The 27156-nt window shown below is 40.6% G+C and overlaps 1 protein-coding gene across 1 annotated transcript in view; it reads right to left on the minus strand.

Moving 5' to 3' along the window:
- Vwc2 (von Willebrand factor C domain containing 2) overlaps positions 1–27156 on the minus strand; it is a 142076-nt gene that overhangs the window by 93117 nt on the left and 21803 nt on the right. The window contains exon 2 of the mRNA XM_013024422.1: positions 19737–19866. Coding sequence (XP_012879876.1) covers positions 19737–19866 — 130 coding nt within the window. The remainder of the gene's footprint in view (positions 1–19736; positions 19867–27156) is intronic.

Here is a 27156-nt window from a genome sequence, read left to right on the forward strand (position 1 = left end):
GGGGGAGGCTGGGAAGTGATGTGAAGGGTAAACAAAGGAGGAGGCTGCAATGCTTGGTAAGAAATGTACGCATTATCCTGCCCATGCAATTGTAAGCCCTCTGTACAGTATTTTCACAAATAAAATTAAAAATAAATAAATAAAAATACATCTTGGAAAATGGACTCTCTACTCTACATATAGAGATATTATTCTTGACATTATTCCCCAAACAATAATAAGTATGATTTAAGGTTTATTGGAGTAGGCAGATAATAATCAAATCATGTATCACTATATATAAATGACTTGAACAGCTGCAGATTTTAAGGTACTGGTACCTACCCTCAAGGGGTGATACTTGCTGCTGTTTTTGCTATTACCTAACAAGAAAAATCAGCTTTTAATTTAGAACTCTGGTCTAGGAGAGCTTGGGGGTCTAGTCCAACCTGTTCTTCAGGGCAGCTGTAAAGACAGATGTAATATTGTCAATCTCTTTTGTACCTGTCTCCTCACTCCTCCATCCTCAGGATTCCTGTCCCTCTGAATTCCTCTGTCCATTCTTGCTCTGTTTCTTTGGAGCATGTTTGTTGGTTGTCTGCTTTCTGCCAAGAGTCTCATGATGACTAATTACCCATTCAATGGAGAATTACAAAGGCGCGAAGTACCTGATAGGAAGAGTCAATAGTGCAAGGAGCACTTTAGTCTCTTATTCCCAGTATACACAATAATCTTTATGTATTCCTTTAGCAAAAAATCAAGTTTTCTCAGGTGATTAGAATTCTGGATTAGAATTCATTAACTAACGACACTACCAAGAATAGTTAAAAGACTCATTTGTAGTAACTGAGGTTCATTTTAATTAATTTTTTTTACATTCCTAACCAAGTTCTTCTAGAGTAAGAATAGGCTGAACAGAAATGAATTTCTTTAAAACAAATATCCTTTCATTCGGTCTCTGCTTACCAAATCTGAATGGATGAGCCCTTCCTTTAGACTTTCATTATCCATGAAAGCTGTGGAAAAAATCCTGTTACCTTCATTATTCGGATGCTGGTTTTTAGATTGTGACTGTCAGGCTGTCTTGGTGATCATGTGCCAAAGGTCATGCTTGTCTAGATGTTTCTGTCTCTCCAGCTGGGCTCAGAGTTCCAGAGACCTTACAAGGTATAATGTTCCTGGGCTGTATGAAATAGGTAAATAAGCCTAAATTCCTCAATGAGTCTTGGGCAATTAATAGGGCCAATCTCACTCCAGATAAAGATAGGAAACTTGGTATTTCCCACCTCACTCCACTTAAAAGAGATTCAACCCTTAGAAAGATGTTAGGAGAGACCAGAACCCACCCCGAAATAGGAAGGATGATTGAGCAAAAAATAAGAAACAGATGCAAGAGCACTTTTTGCCCTTTTCTTTGCCTAAAAGTGGAACATAGACAAAAGACACTTTAGGCCAACTCTATCAGAGAGGACAAATGCTAAGCATGGATGACAGTTCCAGAGCCCCACAAACATGGAGAAAATCTCAGAGGAATCTACAGAAAGAAGCTTTGTCAACAGCTAGGACTTATTTGTCTTCCTAAGTTGCCATCCACAGAGACTCGAACTTTATATCCTTTGTCTTGTCACTTCTCTAATAATGCCCTTGTTTTTGTTGAGGATTCTGTAATAGAATTTAAAGCCACCACTCTGAGAACTCATTGCCGAGGTGTTTCTATATATACACATTAGTTATTGTCAATCTCTTTTGTACCTGATGTCCTGTGGGCAGTTCATGATGTTTGGTGGATGTGGCTGTGGATGATGGGGAATGCAAATTAGGTTCCTGCCCTCAGAATTGTTCATTGCCTCATGGGAGACAAAGCAGGTGAACATGGGCAGCACCTGAAATTGGCAGGTGCCACATAGGCACTTCCTGTGAACACAAACATGAGGATGGCTTTGGGGCCAAGCACCAGAAGTCAAAAGATAAGACATTGATTGTGACTGGAAACCAACTGAATTTTGTTTGTTCCAGAGAGACTTCAACTCATTCTAGGTAGAATGAGCAACATTTGCTTGAGAAGGCATTCACCTTCCATAGAAAGACCCTTAAGAAAAGCTATGGCCAATTCACATATATTGTCTCTTATTTTACTGATCCCATTTACAGAAGAAGAAAGTGAAGTAGCCCCAAAAATGAAGGGGAAGATCCATCAGCAGACTCTTTGCTTTCTCTTAGGAGGCTAGTGTTTCCCTTCCTTCTATTTTAGAGGAAGATGATAAATACAACGAGATGAATATGAACAATGAAATTTGTGAACTGCAGAAAAGTCAGTCTATGTGCGTGCCCAAATGGATCATTGAATTATCACGACTCTGATATTTATGCATTAGTGTCTAAGAATAATAAATTGTTAGTGTTAAAGGACTAAAGCCAGCTGGTATACCCTGGGAGAAATGTTTCTCTGCATTTGGCTGTCCGTCCTCATACTTCAGAGGAGTAATGCAAGTGATGACAAATTTGTTCCTTCTTTCACTTTCCTCTCATTCTTAGCTCTCCTTTTCCTCTTCTCCTAAGTTCATCTGGATTCAGGCATGCCCAGCAGTAGTGGCTGGCCTTGGAAATGAAGTCTAGTATGTTCTTTTGTGCTTACCTTGGTCTGCTCCTCAATAACCATAGTTATTCAAATATCCCTAACTACTATAGAAGTGTCAGTTTATAGTAATGACAAACACTGGTTTCAGAAGCATATAATCCTTATTATAGAAGAAAAAACTTCAGAGTTCCCGGTTACCAATATTGGCACTGTTTTTCACCCATATGATAATGCTTTACTCAATGCTGGCTGACGTGCTTTCAAAGACTCTCAGCGAATGTGTGATTAAAAATAAGTTCAGTGCACAGCTGTCAGGATTAGCAAAACAGCAGGAGCTCTTAAGTAAAAGCATTTGTTTTAGATGGGATGAGGTGTAGTTTTCAGAACTGGAAGTTTATGGATACCTTCTGGGTTAATGGACTCATTTGTACCTTAAGTTTATCTTTTGGAAAGACAAATACATGATATGGGTTTTGCAGTTGGCATAAGAGCAGAATGTGTTTTCTGACCAACAAAGAGTGTATTTTACATCCATTGAGAAGTCCTGCCTAAGACTATTCATTGGCTCATTCTCCTGCAAACAGATTGGGCAATGCATCCATAGGCCTATTTGTCTTCACTCTGTCTACCACTGGCAGATTATTTCTACCCGAATGTATCCTGTGCAAGTATTTTGGACACAATTCAAGTTACCTCTGGTAATGGTACCATTGATCATCCTGTGGTTGTGGCAAAGTTAGCTATCCTTGGGATGAATAGCTTTATTGTGTACGGTGACAATCAATTTCCCTTTTTCTGTGGACATAGGCTGGAGGGATTTTTTAGGCCACTGTATTAATGACCAAGCAGCTTTGACCAGATTAATAATGGTGAAGGAACATGAATAGAGCAGTGCTAAGATGACTTTGGCTGTGAAATGCAGCTAAAAATTTAACCTTTTCTACAGCTTCTGTCTGCATGGGCAAAGTGCCATATGTGTGTGGAGCAAGATTTTGGGGGCTGGTTGGAAGAAATTTTGGTAGTGGATGTTTGTTTGTTTATGTACTTAGTTGTTTATTTATTTAATGGAGTCTTATTGTGTGGTCCAGGCTGGTCCTAACTTAAGTGTTGCTTTTAAGAAGTTCAATTCTTTGATGGAGGTCAAGAAAGCCAGAGACAGGAAGGAAACTCTCTTCTGACGTGTGACTCAATAGAAAGCACTTGACTTATTTAATCCTCATCGTGAGCCTGCCAGGGATATACAGATGATTATCCCAATTTTGCAGGTGATGAAAGTGAGGAGAATAAGCCAATTAGGCAACATGGCAGAGATTCAGATAGAATGTCACAGCTCTCTAGCTCAAAAGCCAGGGATTTTCACACTGCTTCAGGAAATTTAGCTTAACTTGACAGCTCAGAGCATTTGAAAAAAATAGCATTTACAAGCCTTGATCTCCCATCAAGTCTAAGATGACCTTCTCTTCTGTTCCTCCTGCTTCAAGGACCTACTCTGACATTGCTGCCCTTGTCCAAATGTGAAGTGTGGGGGATGCTTCATGCACCCTACTTCAAATAATCCATCGCTGCCAGTGGATTTGACCTTTGCTGCATCCCCATAATGGATCTGCTTCTCCTCATGGCCACTGTCCATTGGCTAAGCTCAGTACTATTATTCTTTCATGGGTAGAGCAACAGCCTCTATCCTGAACCCTAAAACTAGAAGGTTCACGTATAATGGCAGTCCCATCACTAGGCTTCAACATCGCCTCAGAATTGAATCTAATTCCTCAGCGTTTTCTGAGTTTCCCTTCTGCTCACCTATGACCATGCTCACCCCTGACTCTCACGTCCTGTCTCTTCTACCTCAGGCTTACAGGACTATTATAGTGGACCAATAGAGCAAAGTTCCAAGCTTGACACTTGCTCTAGGCAAAGGCCAGCTCATCCCTCCTTTCCTTTTGTTACCTTTAATATCCCACAGGCATGCTCACTGAATAGTGTTGAGCCCACCTCCCTTTTTTGGGGGTCTGTCATGGGGCTTGGACTCCAGGCCTGGGCAGTATCCCTGAGCTTTTTCACTCAAAGCTAGCACTCTACCATTTTGAGTTTTCTGGTGGCTAATTAGAGATGAAAGTCTCAGGGACTTTCCTGCCTGGGCTAGCTCAGATCTCAGCCTCCTGAGTAACTAGGATTATAAGTCTGAGCCACCAGTGCTCAGCAGTTGAGCCCTTCTTACACTGTATCTCTTACCTAATTTGTTATTTGTCATATTATTGCCTGAGGCACATAGCAGAGAGTCAATCAATATCTGCTGAATGAGTTAACAGAAGGCTTCAAATTCTCTCCTACTAATTGTCACTAAACATCCACAGATACAACTCTGTTTAGTATTGCTCTTTTACAAGTACATAAAGGATACAGATAAACAAATCAGGCTGCTTTATCAAAATTTTACTCTGAAGGTCTTATGCTTTTACAGTTCAGTCAATATTTAGTCATCAAAATCACTGCAATTATGTCCAAAATCACTTTAAGAAGTTAAAAAATTATAATTACAATTATAGAAAAATATCATCTAAGATATTTCAAAGTTTAGATGCTTAATATTGAATAACAAGGTATTATAGCCTATAAATTAAATTAATAAAACTTCAATAAGGTTATACAATAAAACCACAACTTTTATGGAGTTGGCTGGTAATATCAGAGTCATAAGAAATGTTTCAAGAGCCGGGCGCTGGTGGCTCACGCCTGTAATCCTAGCTACTCAGGAGGCTGAGATCTGAGGATCACGGTTCAAAGCCAGCCCAGGCAGGAGAGACCGTGAGACTCTCCAATAAACCACTCAAAAACCGGAAGTGGCGCTGTGGCTGAAGTGGTAATGTGCTTGCCTTGAGCTGAAGAGCTCAGGGATAGTGCCCAGGCCCAGAGTTCAAGCCCCACGACTGACCAAAAAAAAAAAAAAAACGAAAAGAAAGAAAGAAATGTTTCAAATCTTTGATCTGGTGGTCTCACTCCTGAGAATTTATCCTAATGAAGTAATTCCAAAGTCAATCAGTACCACACACAATTGATGCTACTGTAATTTTGCTCAATGTGTTCTACTCTCCTCCCTACTCTCCTCTTAATTAAAATAGAACAGCAAACACAAGTGTTTGCTTGTTTTTTTCAGAAGCAACCTCCCCTCTAGTCTATGAGCTCTTTAGAGGCAAGTACCATAACTTGATTCATCTTCATATTTGCAGAGAAATAAACAACAAATACCTAAGTGTTCTCTAGTAATAATAAAAAATGTGCACCCTCATACACTCTTGTATCAACAGTCTTTAAAAGGAGGACCAAAGTTTGAACAAAACCACATTAGAACATTGGAACATACTATTCCCATAATCCCTACACCTATAACACAATATGACTGGAGCTATAGGTTCTGAGTATAGCTGACAATAAGACAAACTTGTTTAGAATATAGACCAAGCAAGTTTTCACAAGTGATGACATTTGGGAACATGACTTTAGATTCAAAGACCATTACAAAGAGGCAGAAATTGGGAACAGACTCCAGGATTTGTCCTCAATAAGGTCAAAGGGCATCCTGTGAAAGAGCTTAGTGGAGGCTAGCCTTTGAACCGAGTCCTAAAAAACACACACACGGATACAAGTCTAGAAGTACACTTAATTCACAGAATCACTTCCTCTCAATAAGCTATAGCAACGACTTTGAAGCCATCTGCCTTAAAAACTTACTTGTTTAAAAAATTAAACTCCGTCAGGTGCAGGTGGCTCACGCCTGTAATCCTAGCTACTCAGAAGGCTGAGATCTGAGGAACACCATTCAAAACCAGCCCGAGGAGGAAAGTCTGTGAGACTCTTTTGTCCAATTAACAACCAAAATGCTGGAAGTGGTGCTGTGGCTCAAAATGGTACAGCACTATCCTTAAGTAAAAGAGCTCAGGGACAGCTCCCAGCTCCTGAGTCCATGTTCCACAACTGACCAAATGTATAAATAAATAAATAAATAAAATGCAACAGCAATATCTGCAAAAAAAAGCATCATTTAAAAAAAGTTATCCGGGCCTGGAAGGTGGCTCAGTGGTAGAGTGCTTGCCCTGCATGAATGAGCCTCTGGGTTCGATTCCTCAGCATCACATAAAGCAGAAAAAGCCAGAAGTGGCACTGTGGCTCAAATGGTAGAGTGCTAGCCTTGAGCGGAAAAGCTGAGGGACAGCGCCCAGAGTTCAGGCTCCAAAACTACCCCCCTCCCCCAAAAAAGAAACTATCCTTCAGTAGTATGCAGTGAAGTTTAAGTTCAACATGTCTGTAAATACAATGCATCTTGATCAAGGTCACCCCTTTCATCGTTCTCCCCACATCTACCCCAATCCTACCCATCCACTCAAGTTACCTAGTTTCATGTTCACATATGTACATTGAATATTAATAGCTTCATTCACTTACTCTCCCCCCATTTGCCTGCTTCCTTCCTTACTTCTTGACAGCCTCCCTCCCATGCCCGCCCTACCCCTCCTACCAACCCCCCCCCCGCAACAACATGTGCTCCAGCTCCTGGTATTCATTTTGTTAGCTGTACAGGATACAATAAAGACACTTGCACACCCATGTTTACTCCTGCATAGATATCTTATCATAGATATCTTATGGAAACAGCCCAGATGCTCTTTAGTAGAAGAATGGATCAAGAAAAATAAAACATATGTACCCAATGGAATTTTACTCATCTATTAGGAAGAATGACAGTATGTCATTTGCAGGGAAATGGATGGATCTGAAAGAAATCATATGAAGTGAAGTGGATTAGTTTCAGACAAAAGAGACATATTTTCTCTTATATGTGGAAGTTACATTAAAATTACAAGTATATATAGTTATTTGTTCAAACATATATAGGGTCATATGTATATATACTCAGATGTATTAACTAAATATGGTATATGCAGGGGAAGAGACCAATTGTATAATTCCTTTGAACAACTAAGTTACAATCTAGGAAAAGATTTTTAATTATTCTCAAATTTGCAAAGAGCTGCTAATTCAAAAACCTCTAGAAGAGCTGGAAATGAATCAAAAGACCTGAATTTAAGAAATCAAACTTACCAGGTACCAGTGGCTCATACTTATAATTCTACCTAGTCAGGAGGCAGAGATTTGAGGATTGCATTACAAAGCCAGCATGGACAGCAAAGTTTCTACAATTAACCACCAGGAAACCAGAAGTGGTGCTGTGACTCAAGTTGGTTAAGCACTAACCTTGAGCACCTAAAGTTTAGAGAGTGCCCAGGCCCTGAGTTTACCAGATGAAATTCTAAGGCTTTCTCCATCTCTCCTAGTTTGTCATTCATAATATCCAAGCACTAACTGGGCTTTTTGGTACTGACTATGGAAGCTTGAAACAGATAATAGTAAGTCCAGAATTCATGCTAGTTGGAGGATTGTGAGATAGTGTATGAAAATAGTGTATGAAAGGCCAAGGCATTCACGTGCTTCTCGAAGTAAAAATAAAAATGAAAATTGCTGCTCACTGGACTATATGAGGATTAATGAAATGCCATCTGAATAATTATTGTCACAAATGCAAAATGCTAGCAAATTAAGACATGTGGAAGTATGTTAGCTCTTTGGTCTGAGTTCTTCTGTTCGAAAATGCTAATCGAAGAAGTTGAATAAAGCTTTTAAATATTTTAAAATTTGTGTTTTAAGTTTCAGGGCATCTGATCACTAATGAATCATTTCTTGCAGTCTCCAGTACCAAGGAAAGCATAGTCTATTTCTTTTTTTAAAAAAAAAATTAAATTTATTTTATTTATTTTTTGTCAGTTGTGGAGCTTGAACTCTCCGCCTGGGCACTGTCCCTGAACTCTTCAACTCAAGACTAGTGCTCTACCACTTAAGCCACTTCTGGTTTTTTTTTTTGCTTATGTGGTGCTGAGAAATTGAACCCAGGACCTCATGCATGCAAGGCAGGCATTCTAACACTGAGCCACCTTCCCAGCCCAGCATACTCTATTTCTATTTGTTCCTAATATTTATTACACTTCTCATTTTCTATTTTTGCTCTTAAATATTTAATTGCAAGATAGATAATAGAGAACATATTTTATTGTTTGCTTATTTATTTATTTTTAGTACCAAAGTTTGAGCTCAGGACCATGTGCTTGCTCAAAGGTAGATTCTCTGCATCAGAAGTAAGGGCACATTTTTGTTTTATCTTGTTTCTGACTTAATTTAGTATTCAACTACCAATTTATCTCTGCTCTGATGAGTTCCACATTTTAAAATATAATCGTATTGCTATAAATTCTCAAATCTCTGGAAAAAAATTATAAATGTAACTTGAAGCACTTAAAAATACATTCAAGAGTTAAAAAAGAGGGCTGGAAAGCGCTCAGTGGTAGAGCGCTTGCCTTGCATGCATGAGGCCCTGGGGCCGATTCCTCAGCACCACATAAGCAGAAAAAGCCGAAGTAGTGCTTTGGCTCAAGTGTTAGAGTGTTACCCTTGAGCTGAAGAGCTGAGGGACAGTGCCCAGGCCTAGAGTTCAGGCCCCATACCGACCAAAAGAAAAATGAGTAAAAAAGATCCTATTCCATGTTAAATCTAATCAGGAGAAAATGTCCAAAACTCTTTTAAAAAAAACACAAAAATAAAACGAAGAGTTGGGTAAAGCAAAGGCCCTCACAGGATAAGATCCAACCCAGCAGCAAGAGAAAAACTTTAGAGTTTATTAAAACTGAGACTTGTGCCAGACGCCCCAGATGCTGGTGGCTCACACTTACAATCCTAGCTTCTCAGAGGGCTGAGGTCAGAGGACCTTGAGTTGAAGCCACTCTGAGCAGTAATGTCTATAAAATTACATCTTCAGTTAACTAGAAAAAAGCCAGACTGGAGTGGTGGCTGAAATGGCCAAAGGGTAGAGCACCAACAATGAGCAACTGTATAATCCTACACAGCTTAACAAACTGAGTTCAAGCCCCAGAATAAAGAGAACAAACTCTCAGGCCTCAGCCTGAACCTTCAGGAGGAGGGCCTCTAGGGTGGGGCCCAGCAGGGTGCTGGAATGAGCCCCCAGAGGTGTCTGATGCACAATTAGCTTTGGGAACCTTTCATGGGAAGGAGCTAGAAGAGTATCTTTAGGAATCAAAGGAAATTATCAGAATTTCCCTTTGTCTTTGTAAGAGACCAACGTTGTTTTGGCAGCTTTATTCATACATACCTTATAAGTCATAAAACTCCTTCATTGGAACTATATAATTTATTAGTGTTGGTAAACTTATTTCATAACATAATACCATGACAACTCATAGATATTTAATCAATAAATCCTCCCATGCCTGTTTGAAGTTAATTCCACTCTGAACTCAGCCATGGGCCACTACCAGTGGAATAGGCCTTTCTGTAACTTTTCCTTCTTGGGATATTTCAAGTGAATAGAGCCATAAAATACGTGATCTTTTGCAACTGGCTACTGAGGTTTACTCACGCTGTAGTGTGTATTATCAGTGCATTCATTGCTCACTAGTATGAAGACACTTCTATTATAGACATAAGCCACAGGACATTGTTGTTTGTTTTAATAGGCTGAGCAATTGGTGAACATTGAGATGATTTCCATTCTTTGGCTACAGAGAACCAGCCTGCAATGAACAGTTGTATAAACATATGCTCTCAATTTTCTGGAACAGAATTCTAGGATGGAATTGTCTTACATTTTTAGGAACATGTCAAATTGTACATTTGGCAAACCCAGCAGCTATGCTGAAGATTTTTGTTTTACTCTATCTTTTCCAACATTAGTTTTATTGGTCTTACTTATTGGAACAATTTTGTAGCATATGGCAGTATCTAAATGTGCCTTTAAATTTTCTTTTCCAAAAGTCTACTGACATTGAATATATCTTAGGTGGTTTTGTAGCAGTTCTTGCTAATATTTGGGGCTGAACTTGAGGCCTCATGCTCTTGATTGGCTTGCTTGCTCACAGCTGGAACTCTACCACCCAAATCATGCCTGTGGTCTAGCATTTTGCTGGTTAATTGGAGATGGAATCTCTCAGATGTTTCAGCTGGTGCAGAACCTTGTTCCTCCAGGTCTCAGCCTTGTGAGTCATTAGGGTGACAGATGTGAGCTACCAATATTTGTTCAATGTGAGTTTGAACTCACAATCTCATACTTGCTAGCCCATATTTTATCATTTTAAATATTTGTGTTGTCTTGCACTTGGTATTCTATTCTTTCTGATGTTATTCTAATGGAATTATTTTTAAATTTCAGTTTTGTTATTCATTACATACCACATAAATTGGCTCTTCATCTAGTGTCTTTATTAGTTCTCATAAATGAGGGTGTGTGAATGTGTAATGCTTGGAATCTTCACATTTAAGTTTATGGCATCTCCTAATTCATATTCTCTCTCTCTGTCTCTCTCTATCTCTATCTCCCTCTCTCTCTGTCTCTCTCTCTTTCCCTCCTTCCCTCCCCCCTACTTTAATAACTAGAAGAAATGAAACTGTGTATCTTTGTTTTCTCTCTCTAATCTTGGAAGTATTATGAGATCAATCATATAAATTATGACTATGAACAGTTATCCTTAGTCACAAGAATGAGTATTCGATTTTGTCAAATGCCACCAACTGAGATCATGTGTAGTTTTTGTTTCCTTTATATTATTACTATGGTAAATATTACACTAATTTTTAATTCAGATATTAAGTCAACTTTCTGTTCCTGGGATAAATCTTACTTGTTGAAGTGTGTATCCCTTTTAATGATGCATTCTGATTTTTCTAATATTTAGTTAAAATATTTTCCATCTGTGTTCCTAGAGGATATTTATCTGTAATATATATAATGCTCTGGCGTCACTTTACTGAAGGTCACAATTAATGTGGAGACTACATTGGGAGGAAGAGCTCCCTTTGCCTCTCTTTCCTGAGTCTGTTTGTGAAGAAGGGGTTTTCTCTTTTAAATACTTGACAGAATTCACTAGGAAAGCAAAAAGTCATGAGCTTCTTTTTGTGGTGGTAGTGATCTTTTTTGTATTAACCTGAGGGTTTTCTTTTGTATTTTCCTAGGAAATATCTTCCAACTTTTCTATTTGCTGGTATAGGGCTTCTTTCTTTCTTTTCTTTTCTTTTTTTTTTTTTTTTGGTAGTATCATTGGTGATGGCCTCACATTCATTCCTGATTCATGGCTTCTCTGAATTTTTTTCCTGGGTCAGATTCAAAGAACTAACTTAACTTCATTGTAATAAATTCTTCCTAATCTTTTCAATTTTTTTACTTAAGTTGATTTCTACTTACAGTTTCATTGGGTCCCTTTTTTCTTTTTCTTTTTTTCTTTTGTATGTTCTTGGTGTAATCTCTTGTTCTTTTACCAGTTCACTAAGGTAGAAGCATGTATTATTGACTTAGGAGCTAAATCTCCAACTAAACATTACTTTACCATCCACCTGATCAATTATGATATTTTTCTCAATGCTGGAGATCAAACCCAAGTCCGTGAACATGTTCATACCAAACTCTAAAAATGAATTACACCCTAGTCCTGTTTTCACTTTTTATCCACTTTTTTCTCTAAAATCTCTAAGTTCTTTTTTTTTTGATCCATGGGTTACTGAAAAGATAATAATTTAATTTCCAAGGATATTCATGCTCCTCAGATCTTTTCTGCTGTTAATTCTCACTTAAGTCTATCATATTCTGTTATGTTAAAAAAGACTTTGTATGATTAAGTGTTCCGAACGAATTAAGAATTGTATTAAAGTGTGGTGTTTAGTCTAAGCTAGAGAATATCTCCTTCTGTTGACATAAATTAGTCTTTGCAGTAATTCAGTTGTATATGCTGTATTAATGTTACCTCAGCCAGGCTGGTTCAAATCTTTTGTTCAAGCCTTCAACAGCCTTGCTAAGTGTCTGTCTGAATTGTCTATGCATTTCTCAAAGTTTATTTAAATTTCCAATTATGTAATATTTAACATCTACTTTCTCCTTTGAATTCTGCCAAATTTTTACTTTGTAAAAATGAAAAACTATGTTTTTCATTTGCTTTCTCTTGTATTCTTTGGAGTATTTTTTCTTTCTCCCTGAGCATCATTTACATTTTTACACAGTTTTTAATGTATCATGTTTAATTCTTTTCTTGACTTTTCTACTCATTGTTCTTAGAATTACAAGGTGTATTTCATTTTACAACAGTCTTCTTCAGGTTAATATTAATTTATTTGCCTTACAAAAGGAAATTATCCCTTCTTTCCTTCCTTCCTTCCTTCCTCCCTCCCTTCCTCCCTCCCTCCCTCCCTCCTTCCCTCCCTCTCCCCTTCTCTTTTTCCTTCCTTCCTTCTTTTTTTTTTTTTTGCATTATCTCCCTAAAGGACAGGTCACTATCAGAGTGCAATCTGACAGAAGTAATAATGGCCGCCTGGTACCTAATGCACAATGAGAAAACATACCCCCCTAAATAAAAAAGAATTAGGAAAAAGGTAGAAGTGAACAGAAATGGAAATTTCCATTACATTTTTGTATCTCTGCTCTATTTTGGTGCATCCAAATTCTTCAAAGAGACAATTGTCTGGTATATATTACATATATTTTCTCCAAATGTGTGGATAAGGTGGCACCTTTAAATAATTTTACTTGCTGAATGATAATTCATAACTGTAATAAAGACTAACTGATCAATTCTTTCCCATGGTTTCTGGTCAATCCTCATTTACTTTGCTTTTGTATGTAAATCTGCAGTCTGTTGGGATTTTTTTTTAATTTGCTTAGTGGAGTGTGAAGAAAATGGAGATAGCCTGAGAATGTGGTTTAGTGGAGGAGTGTTTGTCTAGCATGCATGAATCCCTGGGTTCCATTCCTCAGAACTACAAAAACAAAAAAAGTCAGAAGTGGCACTGTGGCTCAAGTTGTCAGTGCTAGCCTTGAGCACAAAAGCAGCTCTGGGACAGTGCCAGATCTTGAGTTAGCTCAAGCCCCAGGACTGGCAAAAAAAAAAAAAAAAAAGTGGAGATATCTTTCACTGTCATCTGCTATTGATTTGGCTGAGCACGAGCTATTGAGTTGATAATTCCTGCTCACTGTGCTATGATTATCAGCTTAGTTTTACACTGGTAATCTCAATCCACTTTTTTTTCTTGCTGTATTCCTTTCCAGTTTTCATCTGTCTATATTTGTAATAATAGGACTGGGGTTCATGACAATAACTTGCAATAAATCTCAGTATTTTATCATGTACTTGTTTTTGTGTAGCAGTAATAGGGCATGAATTCAGGGGCCTTGTGCTATATAGGCTTGGCTTTTACACTCAAGGCTAGTGGTCTACCACTTGAGCCACAGCTTCACTTATAGTTAATTAATTAATTTATTTATGCTGGTTAATTGGAGATAAGAGTGTCTTGGACTTTCTTTTTTTTGGAGGGGGTCCAGTGTGGGCCTGAACTCTGGGCCTGGGCGCTGTCCCTCAGCTCAAGGCTAGCGCTCTACCACTTGAGCCACAATGCCACTTCTGGCTTTATTTTTTCTTCTTACGTGATGCTGAGGAATTGAACCCAGGGCCTCATGAATGCAAGGCAAGCGCTCTACCACTGAGCCACCTTGCCAGCCCCATTGGAATTTCTTATCTAGTCTGGTTTTGAACTGTGATCCTCAGATCTCAGCTTCCTGAGAAGCTAAGATTACAGATGTGAGTCTAGTAATCATCTGATTATTCCAGCTTTTCTGTGCTTGGCTTACCCATTTTTAACTTTTGAGTTGCCATTTGAATTTTAAAACCAACTTGGTAATTTCCATAAAAACCATTAAATTTTAGACTAGAATTATACTGAATCAATAGATCAATTGCAAGCGGGCTGATATATTTACATTATTGAGTCTACCTTTGTGGACATTTTGTTTCTTCTATTTACTTATCTTCTTGCATTTTGTCAATAAAACTTTGTGATTTTTTTGAGTATGAAGAGCTGGTATGATTTAGCAAAATTTCTACATCTTTGTCACCTATGATGTTATTTAAAGCTAGAGTTGTTAATTCATTCCTATTTTTTTTATAATATTTAGGAAATAACTGGCTTTTAAACAATGATCTTGCCTTAAACAATAACCTTTACGTTGTTAAGGTCAACTTTCAGATATTTTGAAATTCCTTTATTTTTATGGATCACAACCACATCATCTCCAATAATGACAGAGTTCCCAAAGGATTGGCAGTATTTCTCTGGCAAAAGTGTTGAAAGAATTTAGTGGTAAGGCCATATAGGAGCACAGTTTTCTTTGTGAGAGAATCTTGACATAAACCTTCTGCCCTCACATACACCACTCAATTTAGCCCAACTCACTCCATAAATTTTAACTGCAATCTTGTCCTACTCTGAAGTACACAAGTAAACAATCAAACAAAACTCTGCCTATAATGCTTCTTTCATATTTCCATGAGAATACATCTAATTATCTGAAATTTTGGTGTTTATCTTAAAATTCTGTGAATGTTTTTGGTTGCTTTTTCTTTCCAAGTGGCTATATTTGTTTTCTCACGAAAATAAAATTGCAAAGAAATATCATTAAGTATCATGGCGCCTTCAGAGAGTTATGTAAGTTTTATATCTAGTGCCTTTGTGTCTTCTTTCTCATCACAGATCAATGTCTCCCCTTAGGAGACTCACTGCTCATCCAACAAGGCCCCTGTGTTTCTGTACTGATGTTCCATGAATAAGACGACAGCAGAACAGAGATGTGATCAGTAATGAGAGCTTCATGCTGACAAGGCTGACAAGCATGTCCAAGATCCAGGGATGTCAAGAAAGGGCGCTATGCACTTCTGAAGTGCCTCTATCACTAGAGAAAACTTTAATTCTTGAAAGTCAATGTAATATTCACAGTATCATTGTGGGGGAAGAAAAAGAAAGAATGCCAGTGCTATAGAACATTCATTTTATCAAAAGAAAAACCTTGGGAGATTGATCTTTATCCATCAACAAAGTGAATATATTAAACTATGTTTGATTTGTGATCATTTATTTATATTTAAGGCATTCTTGGTTTCCAACTTCTGCTCCTTTGATGCAAGTGACTTTGGCAGTTAACAAGTGAACTGTAAATTTTCTTGGATTGGGAGAAAGAGCTAGTTAATACTATAGGTCAAGGCAGGTCAGGGTGAAAAGCAGGCAGCTCTGCTGAGATCAAAAATTAAAACCTTCCTATTCCATCCCATCCAAGTCTACCCAGGCATTCAATTCCATATAAAACTTCTGCTTTCAATGTGCTCTAATCAGAAATATATCGGGCAATCTTTCCTTACAAAAATATAGTTTTCTGGGAGGAGAGGCTTGATAAATTATTGTAAATTATCCATTAATTCCATCAAGTTCTATAGAGCCTTCTTTCTGCCAGAAATGATTCTCTTTCTTTCAAGCAAATATCTTTTCCTCAGAGTGTGACACTCATTTTGTTCAGTCAGAGTCAGCAAACCTTACAAACTCACCTAGGACTGGCTTCTTAAACCTATAATCCTAGTTATTCTGAAGATTGAGGTCCAAAGGATTGAGGCTCAAAGCCAGCTACAGAAATATCTGGGAGACTCCACCTCCAATTAACCATAAAAATGTCAGACTGAGCTGGACCCTGGTGGCTCACATCTATAATCCTAGCTACTCAGGAGGCTGAGATCTGAGGATCACAGTTCGAAGCCAGGCAGGAAAGTCCATGAGACTCTTAGCTATAATTAACCACCAGAAAAATGGAAGTGGATCTGTGGCTCAAAGTGGTTGAGTGCTGGCTTTGAGCAGAAATGCTTAGGGACAATGTCCAGACCCTAAGTTCATGCCCCTTGACTGACCAAAAAAATGCCAGACTGAAGCCATAGCTCAAATGGTAGAGTATCAACCATGAATAAGACCAAGCAAGAGTGTGAGGCCTTAATTTGGAGTTCTGGTACCAGCTAAAAAGCAAACAAAAAACCCAACACTTTACCACTAGATAGCTCAAAGTAAAATTCTCTCAGGTGATAAAACAAAATTTCATACTAGGTATATAGTTACATATATTTTAATATATTTTAGTTGTAACCCTGACAATAAGTTCTTGATATTTTGATATAACCAGCTCAAAACCTTCCAGAATATAAATCTAAATTTTAAAAATAGTCACCATTTGAAAAATCATTACCATGTTATCACAAAAAAAATCATGCTTTCCTTAACTTGAGTTACTGGTAATTACAGGGGTGAACAATTAGAGATTATATGTCAAATGTCAAAAAGGTTGAATGCAAAGCCAGGCACCATTGGCTTACACCTGTAATCCTAGCTACTCAGGAGGCTGAGATCTGAGGATCACAGTTCAAAGCCAGCCCAAGCAGGAAAGTCTGTGTGAATCTTATCTCCAATAAACCACCAGAAAACTGGAAGTGGCACTGTAGCTCAAGTGGTAGGTGCTAGCCTTGAGCTGAAGAGCTGAGGGACAGTACCCAGGCCCAGAGTTAAAGTCTATGACCAAAAAAATAAAAAGGTTGAATGCAAATAGAAAAGGTACATGACCTTGCACCGTAGCTGTTGATATTGATCCTAAGGGCAAAAAAAAATTGTCAGGAAATCTTGATCTCTACTCAGTAAGTTTCTCATCAGCATGAGACCAATAGAAGTTATTCTGGGCATACCATGGAAAAGAACGAAAGGGTAAATATGCTGAGGAGCTGAATTTGTATGTGCAGAACTGGACTATAAGAAGGACAGAGATTGAAAAACATAAAGCAAATATAAATAACAGCAAAATAACAACAACAGAAACATATTATTAGAAGGTATGTAAAACATGTCCTGCCACAACTCAGTTTTTCAGTTGATCTGAACTTTGTCTAGTGGAAATGACATATAAGAAAAACTGAGGAGCCAGGTGCCAGAGGCTTGTGCCTTTGATAGCTATTTGGGAGGCTGAGATCTGAGTATCTCAGGTCAAAGTTAGCTTGGACAGGCGAATGTGAAAAATTCTTATGTCCATTTAACCAATCAAGAGCCAAAAGTAGAGGTGTGGCTCACGTGGTAGAGCACCAGTCATGAGCATAAAAGCCAAGTGAATGTGCAAGTCGTAGTTCAAGTCCCAGTACCAGCACACACACACACACACACACACACACACACACACACACACACACACACACTCACAAGGAAGACTGAGAGATTGCAATCCTGACTTCTCACCCACTAGAGTTATTCAAAGTAGGATTCTAGGGATAGCTAAGACCAGCGCATCCCTCCTAATCACAGACTATCATAAGTATTTAGGAGTTCAAATACTTCAAATGCCACTATTCAAGTGACTCACTAAATATCACGACCCAGTGAGAGTTTGGTCTCCACTCCTGCTTCTCCAGGTAGGGAGCTGTAGCCTGAAGGTGGCCTTCCTTAGCTCCTGACAGTCCAGGGTCACCGTCACTCCTCGCCAGCCTGGTGTGATGCCAGCCCCCACCACCAGTGAGGCTCTTCCGGCCTCCCTACACACTTCTTCCCCCAAATCATCCATTTTTCCTAATTTAACTATATTGACTCCCTTCTAAATCATGGGAGTGTTTTTGCATTCTATTGTATATTTTTTTTCTTGTTTGTGACAGTACTAGGGCTTGAACTCAGGGCCTCGGCCCTGTCACTTAGCATTTTTGCTCAAGGTTAATACTTAGCTTTTTGCTGATTAATTGGAGATGAGGGTCTCGTGGACTTCCCTGCACAAGCTGGCTTCCAGCCACTGTCCTCAGATCTCAGCACTGGTGAGTCACCATGGCCAACGGTAGCATTATATTTTAAAAAGAACATACTCCATGTTCAAAGGCTTCCCAGTGCCACACAACGTATTTACACATCATGAACAGCCATGCACAGAGAACCCCCTGCAAAGCCTAACTCCTAGTCATTTTCCTTAGACATTGTCTACTTCCACATTTATGGACTCAACATACCATGTCTCCAATGATTACATTCCTAGCACAGTGTTCTTGTTCTTTCAGGACTAACTGTATTGAACAGAAACAGCCTTCCTCCTTTCATTTATATATTTCAAAAGAGTTACAAATGACCTGTAATAAAACTCAGATTTATAATGGTTCCTGGTATCTCATAGTACACAGATTTTTCCTGACATGAATGCCACACTCAAGACTTCCTTAGTCCATAGTGTTCCAAGTGAGGGCATCACTATCACCCAGATGGAAACATCTACCCAAATTCTCATTACCATCTTATTACCACACAACTATTCAAAGCCTTGGTCTAACAGCTCAGCGTTAACAGGTGGTAGCATCATGAGTTAGCTCTATAACGTGCAACTAGAAACACATGTCATGCAATAGATTGACATCTACCTTGTGAGGAAAGATACTCAGATAGGTGAAGACTGGGATCTTGTCTCCTGACTCTTCTTTCTTCCAAGACCCTCTCAACCTCTTTGCCAGATTACTCTCAGGAGGCTAATCATCAGGCCCACGTCACCTAAGAAACACTTTTATTCAATACCTGCTAGAAAGTGATGTCCAGCAAGGCACCTCAGTAGGGAAGGCTCTTCATTTTCTAGATGAGGAGACACTCACTCTTTGGATAAATAAGGATTGAGGACTCCTGCCATTTCATTTCCTAAAGCCTGCTCAGCTCTTGATACACCATTAACACTCAGTTGGGAATAACAGGGGACTCTCTCCCTGCCTAATTCGCTTATGAAAAATATTCAATTATGTTCCAAGTTTCATTCACTTACTAATGAAAAGTAAATGAGGTCAACCACTGTGTTTGATTTGTCTTGGAAAGACAGAAACAGAATTTGTAAGAACAAACAGCGTTAAATTAAAATAAGCAACTCTTCTCCATGGTGGAAATTGAATTTCTCTCCAAAGAACTCCTTAATATATATAAAAACGTAGCGATAACATCAATGAGATAGAAAATGCTAAGGTACACAGCTACTCCAAACTGTGCAGGAAGACTTAAAGATGGTGTGTGTGTGTGAGAGAGACAGAGACAGAGACAGAGACAGAGAGAAAGAGAGAGAGAGACTGTGTGTGTGTGAGAGATAGAGAGTACAAAGGAGGAAGAGAGAGCACACAACTTAGAGCTATTCAAACTCACAGATCTGCAAAAGTTCCATCCGTTATTCCAGGACCCGTGGGCTGGGGGCTGGAAGCCGCCCTGGCCCAGTGGCCAGTCCACCTACCATTTTTGCAGATGGGACAACACTGGTCAGGCTCATATACAGGGTCCACACACTCGGTCTGGGGACAGGCCGACACTGTGCACAGCACTTCTCCATTCGCTTCACAGCGGCACCGCTCACATGGAGATACCTGAAACACAGGGCCACAATCAGAGTTAAACCTCTCACATGCCTACAGCTAAGCTCTTCTTGTTCAGGACAATCCAGGTGTGTTTTAACAATAAAAAAGGGATGGTAGGGGAAAAGCAAAGGAGGAGGCAACCATGCTTAATAAGAGATGTACTCATTACCTTGCTCGCATAATTACAACCCCTCTGTATAGTATTTTCACAACAAAAAACTTATTAAAAATATAAAAGGAAGTGGGTGTGGCCATTGGTTTTCTCAGCATCTGGAATGTTTAGTAGACAGCCTTGGGTGTGTAGACCTTCAGTGGGAGACAGAGGGCTCTGCTGTCTTTCTCAGTTCCAGCCAGGGAAGTTCTGGTATTCTTTTTCTTTTTTCTTTTCTCTTTCTTTGGTGGTCGTGGGGTGTAGGGAGCTGCTGAGAGGCCGCACCTGGAAGATGGCGCTGGCTTCCGCCCTTCGCCTTCCCGATGGCGAGTGCTCTCTGTGGTAAACAACTCCTTATATGGCTAAGGCAAAGAATCTGGCTTGCTTCCGGGCACCTGAACCTATTGGTGGTTCCCACGTGGCGTATCAGGGTTGGCTACCCAGCGGGTACTTAAGGCTGTGGGGAATTCTCCCCGGGGTTGGGGGTCAGAAGATTGCTCAAAGGTCCTGAATAAACTGCAGAGAGAAGAGTTCGGTGTCACGTCTTCCTTGCTGGTCGAGGCGGTAGCGACACCATCTTCCAGGTGCGGCCTCTCAGCAGCTCCCTACAGTGGGGCTTGAACTCTGGGCCTGGGCGCTGTCCCTCAGCTTGGAAGTTCAAAGCTAGCACTCTACCACTTGAGCCACATTGCCACTTCTGGCTTTTTCTGTTTATGTGGTACTGAGGAATCGAACCCAGGGCCTCATGCATGCAAGGCAAGCACTCTACCACTATGTCACCTTCCCACCTTCGCAGCTCTGGTTTTCAATGATCTATTAATCAGCTTTCTTCTTAAGCTTCATTTTGAAGGATTTTTTTTGCTTTAAAATTAAAGAATAAATTACTACTGATTTCTTACCCCAGCCACTCTAATTCCTTTCCAGTAGCCCAGCCAGGTTGCCACCTAATCTACCATGGAGATTTCCCAGGGTTTTTAGATAAGATGCTATAACAGAGAAGCAGAGAGAAGGGGAAAGGGGAAATAGAGACTCCTCTGAGCCTGGCTCTCTGCCACAAGGTGAAGATTCGGTCTCTGAACTCCCATAACACTCTAAGCTGTCCTTATCAAAGCTGTTTAGGGAGGAGGAAACTGAGAGACAGCCAGGACTTGTCTGATATTCCCAAAGGCATCAAATCTGAGGTGGCAAGCTTTCCTCTGATGTTCCATAAGGAAATGAGATGTGTTGCTCCAGAGGGCTCCTGACTGTGTTTCTGTGACTTTTCTACTTTCCTCCAAGGCTTGGCCTGGCCATTGATTCCATGTTCCTGTAGGTTTGGGGCTCCAGTTAGTCTCTGGACTTCTCAGCCATTGGCCAAACTCCACTTCTGAAACCATTAAGAGTCCACCACCACCACCACCACCATTCTTGGAAAGGCTGCACAGCTGCATCGGTCACATCCTTCCCAGCCCCTTATGCAGGGTGTGGCTTGGGGAATGTTCCTAGAAACCTCCCAGGAGGTGATTTCTGATCTGTGCAAGGCACAAACAGCAGATGCATCCCCAACCCACAGAGCCAGAAATTGCAAAGTAGAAATCTGCCAGTTAACAGGTAGCAGAAATGGCAGGGGAGGTGTTGTCAAGCTGTTTTCTGCTTTCTTAGGAACAGGGAGACCACAGCTAGTTTGTGCCCAGCAACGTGATGTGAATGTCACTAGCCAGGTAAAAAGTACTAGCAGAACTCACAGATGCCTCCTCTGTCTTTGCAATGAGGAAAAGAAGGACTGAGCACTGTAAGAATAAACTCCCTTAGACAGTAAATAAATGTTTCGAGGCCATAGTCAAGCTGTCTGGGCACTAGGCTTTAGATAAATGTGTCTACCTGTGTATGTGATGTGTACTTTGAAGAAAGAAAAGAGGAAAAGAAAAAAAAGAGAAGGAGAAAGGGGAAGGAGAAAGAATAGAGAAAAGGGAAGGAGGAAAGAAAAGAATAATGGGTAAGGACTTGGGGAGGTGGCGGGTTGTCTGTCCATCCTTGGCAGAAGGAAGAGGACAGATGAGAAGAGTGAAGAGAAGAAGGGAGGAAGGAGAAACAGTAAGGGGATAACAGAGGAATGGAGGGAAATGGGAAGGGGAAGGAGAAGGAAGGGAGAATGGAGTGCAAAGGCAGGGAAAGGGAAAAGGAGAAAGTTAAGGGGAAAAGAAAAGGAAGGGAATGGAGAAGAAGGGAGTGGGGGGAGCAGCCAAGTGGGAGGGAAAAGAGGAAGGGAAAAGGAAAAGGGAAGAGAAAAGAAAAGGAAGGGACAAGGGGAAGGGAAGAGAGAATGGAAGGGAAAATGGAAGGAGGAAAGGAAAAGGATAAAGGGAAAAGACTTAGGAGAAGCCTCTCTGTGTGTATATACTTGGCAGGAGGAGAGGAGAGGCAAGAAGAAAAAAAGGAAGAGAAAGGGGGAGAAGAAATAGGGGAAGAGAGAAATGGAGAGGAAGAAGGGGAAAGGAAAGAGCAGAAAAAGAGAAAACTTTGGAAAAGTTTCAGAGTCACTCAGAACAGAATACTGACCTGGCTAGCAATGCAGCTTTCAAAGGGAAAGCCAATCTTCCAGCAATATAAAGACATGATTTGGATTGTTTTTCTTGTTTGTTTTGAGTTAGAATCTCTCTATGTAACCCTAGGCAGCTGGAACTCGAATATTCCTCTTTCCTCAGCCTCCAGCGTGCTGGGATTACAGGCATGGGTCAATACTCCCTTATCTAGAAAACATTAATTTTAAGTATTCTTGGCACAATAAGGCTTTGAGCATTTTCTTTGTTACCCTCGTGTTGCTCTTACACTGTTGTTTCATTTTTATTTCCCTCTATATCCCACACTTTTTCCTGTTCACACTGTAGCCCCTCTGTCTTAAAAGCAGATATGCACAGGACACAGCATGGGAAAAGCCTTGAGTGGCAAGAGTCACAGTCTAGTGCATGTCCTAAGCCTTCAAGTGGAAGAACTTCAGGCATAAGCCACAAAGCCCAGATGGTGAGGATTAAAGATACAAAGCCAGGCCATTGAGCTGCCCCAAGGGAAGGGGACAAAAGGGCAAGAAAAGAGAAGGAAGAGGAGCGGAGGAGAAAGAAGCCCTCCAGGATGGGCAGTGGAGCCAGCAAAAGGCATGAAGGTCAGATAGCTGTCTAGTGGGGTCTGTCCTCGACGAGGAAACCCAGGTCCCACTCTCCCCTGGGCTGTCCTCCACGGGGGACGAAGCACCAAGCATAACAAGTTGGAAATTGGAAAGGAAGCAGAATGGGCCGGATATCATATCTCCAGGGAAGGCTTCAGGAGGAAGAGCAATGTGTACAATGACAAGTCAAAAGGCTTCAGGTACCTGGGCGGGAAGCCTGAGGCAGCTCAGCAGTAGAGCCCAAGATGGGCTCAGCCAGGCAAATGGGGCGGAGGTTGCTGGCCTGGAAAGGACTTCCCTTACTATTCTCTCTTCCTCCAGCAGAAACCTCAAGGCCCCAGGCCACAAAGCGTATTTCCATGCCAGCTTGTGAGTAGTGTGTATTTTAAAGTCATTAAGTATTGAGAAACGTTGATTCGACTATTTCCAGAGTCCTCCACAATCATTAGTTGATATCTACCATTGAGCTCACCTCGAGCCTGCCGCCCTCCTCTCCTGTCCCTGGGGTCTGCATTCATCAGCTCCTGCATTCATCTTCTCTTTACTCCCATGCCAGGCTCAGCCCCTCCACGCTTCTCCACAGTAAGGCTCATAAGAACAAGTGACAAAGCTTGCCACCCCTCAGATGCCAGCTCTGTTAGTCTCATCTGGGCAAAAGCCCTCGTGATGACCACAGGCGGTTGATTTCTACAAGTCTTCTCATCTAATAATGGCATTCTCAACATCCCTGCTAGTACTCAGCCACCTAACAGAATCTGCCTTTCCATGGTTCTGTCTCTTGCCCCCACAGTATAGCCCAGGGTCTGGACACCCCAACCCTAACCCATGGCTTCCAGTAAAGCCTCATCCCTGTGATCAGAACTTCTACTAGCCACTTGGCCCCTCCTGGGTCAGACCCTGGTCACTTACTGAGTCCTATACAACTAACCAGGCCTGCTCTGTCCTAGCAGACCAAAATAACACTAAGTCCTATCTCTAAAGCTCACTAGCACAGTTCCACAGGGCATAACCCAACTTGACTTTTCCCTTGCCCCCTCAAGCTGACCTAAGTCCTTGGTGAAGTTCACATCTGATAAATTTCTACTGGATATAGAGCTAGCTAAAACACAGGCTCATCTGGGCAGCTTCCTTTGTCATTACTATGGACAGAGGGATGTCCCTCCACAAAACCATCACCTAAGCTGGTACCTAGGCCTCACATGGCCCTTATATTGCATAGACAATGTAGCTAAGTTAAAATATAATCAAGCAAACACGAAACGTCAGGTGTCTATGTACTCAGCAAACCCTGAAGGAAGAAGCATCCAGGCTCAGCTTTACCCTGCCACATGCAAAAAAAGTAATAACTAGCTGGGTGCCAGTGGCTCATACCTGTAATCCTAGCTACTCAGGAGGCTGGGATCTGAGGATAGTGGGTTCAACGCCAGCCCCAGACAGGAAAGTCGAAGAGGTTCTTATCTCCAAATAAGTACCAAAAAGCCAGAAGTGGAGCTATGGCTCAAGTGGTAGAGTGCTAGTCTTGAGAGAGGAAAAAAAAGCTGAGGGACAGCTCCCAAGCCCTGAGTTTAAGCCCCAGGACAGGAACAACAAAAAAAAGTTACCACTGACCCTGAAGCCATGAGTCCTCCTGGGAACCTGGTAGTTACTCAAAAGGATGCAGGTCAGCCTCTCTCACAGTCCTGAGTCCAATACAGCCTTGGTACCCACCATCCCAACACAGGGCCCAGTGCAGGGTCCCAGGGCACCTGCTATATTCGAAGAGCAGTCAAATGTTTTGAATGAAAAGGATATGATTTCTCTCAGTTGGGAGTGAGAATAAAGACGTTTTCTATCTATTCTTTTGTTCAGTCCTGAGCCCATCTTTCGGTAAGGTGAAAAAAGAGACGAGCTCTGTGGGTGACAGGGATGATTAACAAAGGGATGCATGCTGGTCCTAGCTTCTGATTGCAAAATTTGAGCTGACATTCATACACATGGCTTACACGGTGACTTACAAGTTTAAGTTGCTGCTTATAACCAGCAGTTCTTGCTGGAGCTAAGGAAAAAGAAGCAAGACAATTTTTAAAAAGACAAACGACTCAGGAGGTTGGGATTTGAGGTTCAAGGCTTGAGGTTTGAAGCCAGCCCAGGTAAGAAAGTCCATGAGACTCTTATCTACAATTAATCACCAGAAAACTGGAAGTGGAGCTGTGATTCAAAGTGGTAAAGTACTATCTTTGAGCAAAAAATAACAACAACAAAAAAAAAAACAGCTCAGAGACAGCACCCAGGCCCTGAGTTCAAGCCCATAACCAAAAAGAAACAAACAAAAAAACCCAAAAAAGACCCTAACAAATCATTCTATTTACAACATAAATGAAATACATCAAGATACTTTGAAGGTAATTAAAATGGAATTAGCCTTAATATATATATATATATATATATATATATATATAAAATGATCATACGTACATAGACATCAAGAATTGTAGAATATTGAACCCATTTCTAAACAATGAGGTAGGAATGACTATGTAGCTTAAATATGAAAAAATTTTTACATGTAAAGCAAGAGCCATAAAAATGAATACTGTTTAAATCAAGTGTCTTATTTGTAAATTAAGTACCCCCCTCCCCGCACCAGGCCCATCTCCAGCTAAACCCCGCCTTTTAAAGTATCTACCACCTCTAAAAATACCCACAACAGGGACTACCTTTAACACAGCACTCCAAAGGATGGTAAGTTTTACTGCCCACAGTCTACATTAACAAACTCAAATGCCACTAGGTATCTATACCAAGATTTGCCTTAGTTGAATTCATCAAGGTGATTATCATCATTACAACTTCAAGAAAGTCAAGGACAAGACTCTTAAATATTACAGAAAGCTAGTTGAATTTATAGTCCACTCTTCCCTATCTCAAATCTCTTTCCTGCAGAAAGGAGGAACACTTTTCTGGACACTCCCTCTTGCTCTTTGCTGGCTATATACATCATTTCCTCACCATCCTCCACAGTGCCCACCTGCTTGGGAATGCAATATAACTTTTCTCAAATCCAGTGTCACACACCTTCCTCTTCCATTCTGTCAGGAAAGGATGTTGACATGCAAGGGAAGAGAGAGAGGGCCCTGTCAACAACTCCATTGCCCATGGAGCATCTGACAGCATACTTCCAATCTGGAGATTGCTCCAGTGAAGTACAGGCGTGGGTACCACAAAATCTCACTGCGGTGGCAGGCAAATGTCCTTTGATAGCTAGAGAGCAATACCATGTTGCTTGTATGTGCTAACTCCATAATAGGCTAACTGGAGGCATGCAAATCCTGGAACAACTTCCCAAATCACTGTAATGTTTTCACAGAGGGGATTAGTTTAAACTCAGGGATGACAGAAACGTAGGAGCTAATAGGCTTCAATCTAAATCGTTCCCCACTAAAACTACTCCGAATAATGTAATTTCATTTTCCCCCATTTCTTTTTATCAGCAGGGACATTCCATTTATTTTCTAACCACCAATTGTTTGAGTCTGAAATGATACCAAATGAGATTATTATGAAAACAGAGGAATACTGAAATCCTCCTTGTGTCCTCCCTCCCTTCCTCTCTCCTTCCCTTGCTTCCTTCCTTTTTTGTTGGTGCTAGGACTTGAGCTCAGGACATTTTGCTCACTAAGCCTGCTTGCTTATGACTGCTGATCTACTGCTTGAGCCACACCCTCAGCCTGGCTTTTTGTTGGTCAGTTGGAGATGGAATCTCATGGATTTTGCCTGGACTTGCTTCAAAGCACAATCCTTCTGGATCTTAGCCTCCTAAGTATCTAAGCTTATAGGCATAAACTGTTATCATCTAGCTCATACCTAGTAATTGCTATAATAACAGTCAGTGTGAAATGTTGAGCTATAATTTGCATTTGGTTTGTTTCCCAGGAGTTCATGGACTCCACTGAAGCACTGAGTTGGTGGAACCTTTAAGAGGTGGGACCTAGTGGGGTGGCTAGGTCTTTTGGGTTACTTCTCCTTA

This window comes from Dipodomys ordii, unplaced genomic scaffold, assembly GCF_000151885.1.
Source record: "Dipodomys ordii isolate 6190 unplaced genomic scaffold, Dord_2.0 Scaffold76, whole genome shotgun sequence".
NCBI lineage: Eukaryota > Metazoa > Chordata > Mammalia > Rodentia > Heteromyidae > Dipodomys > Dipodomys ordii.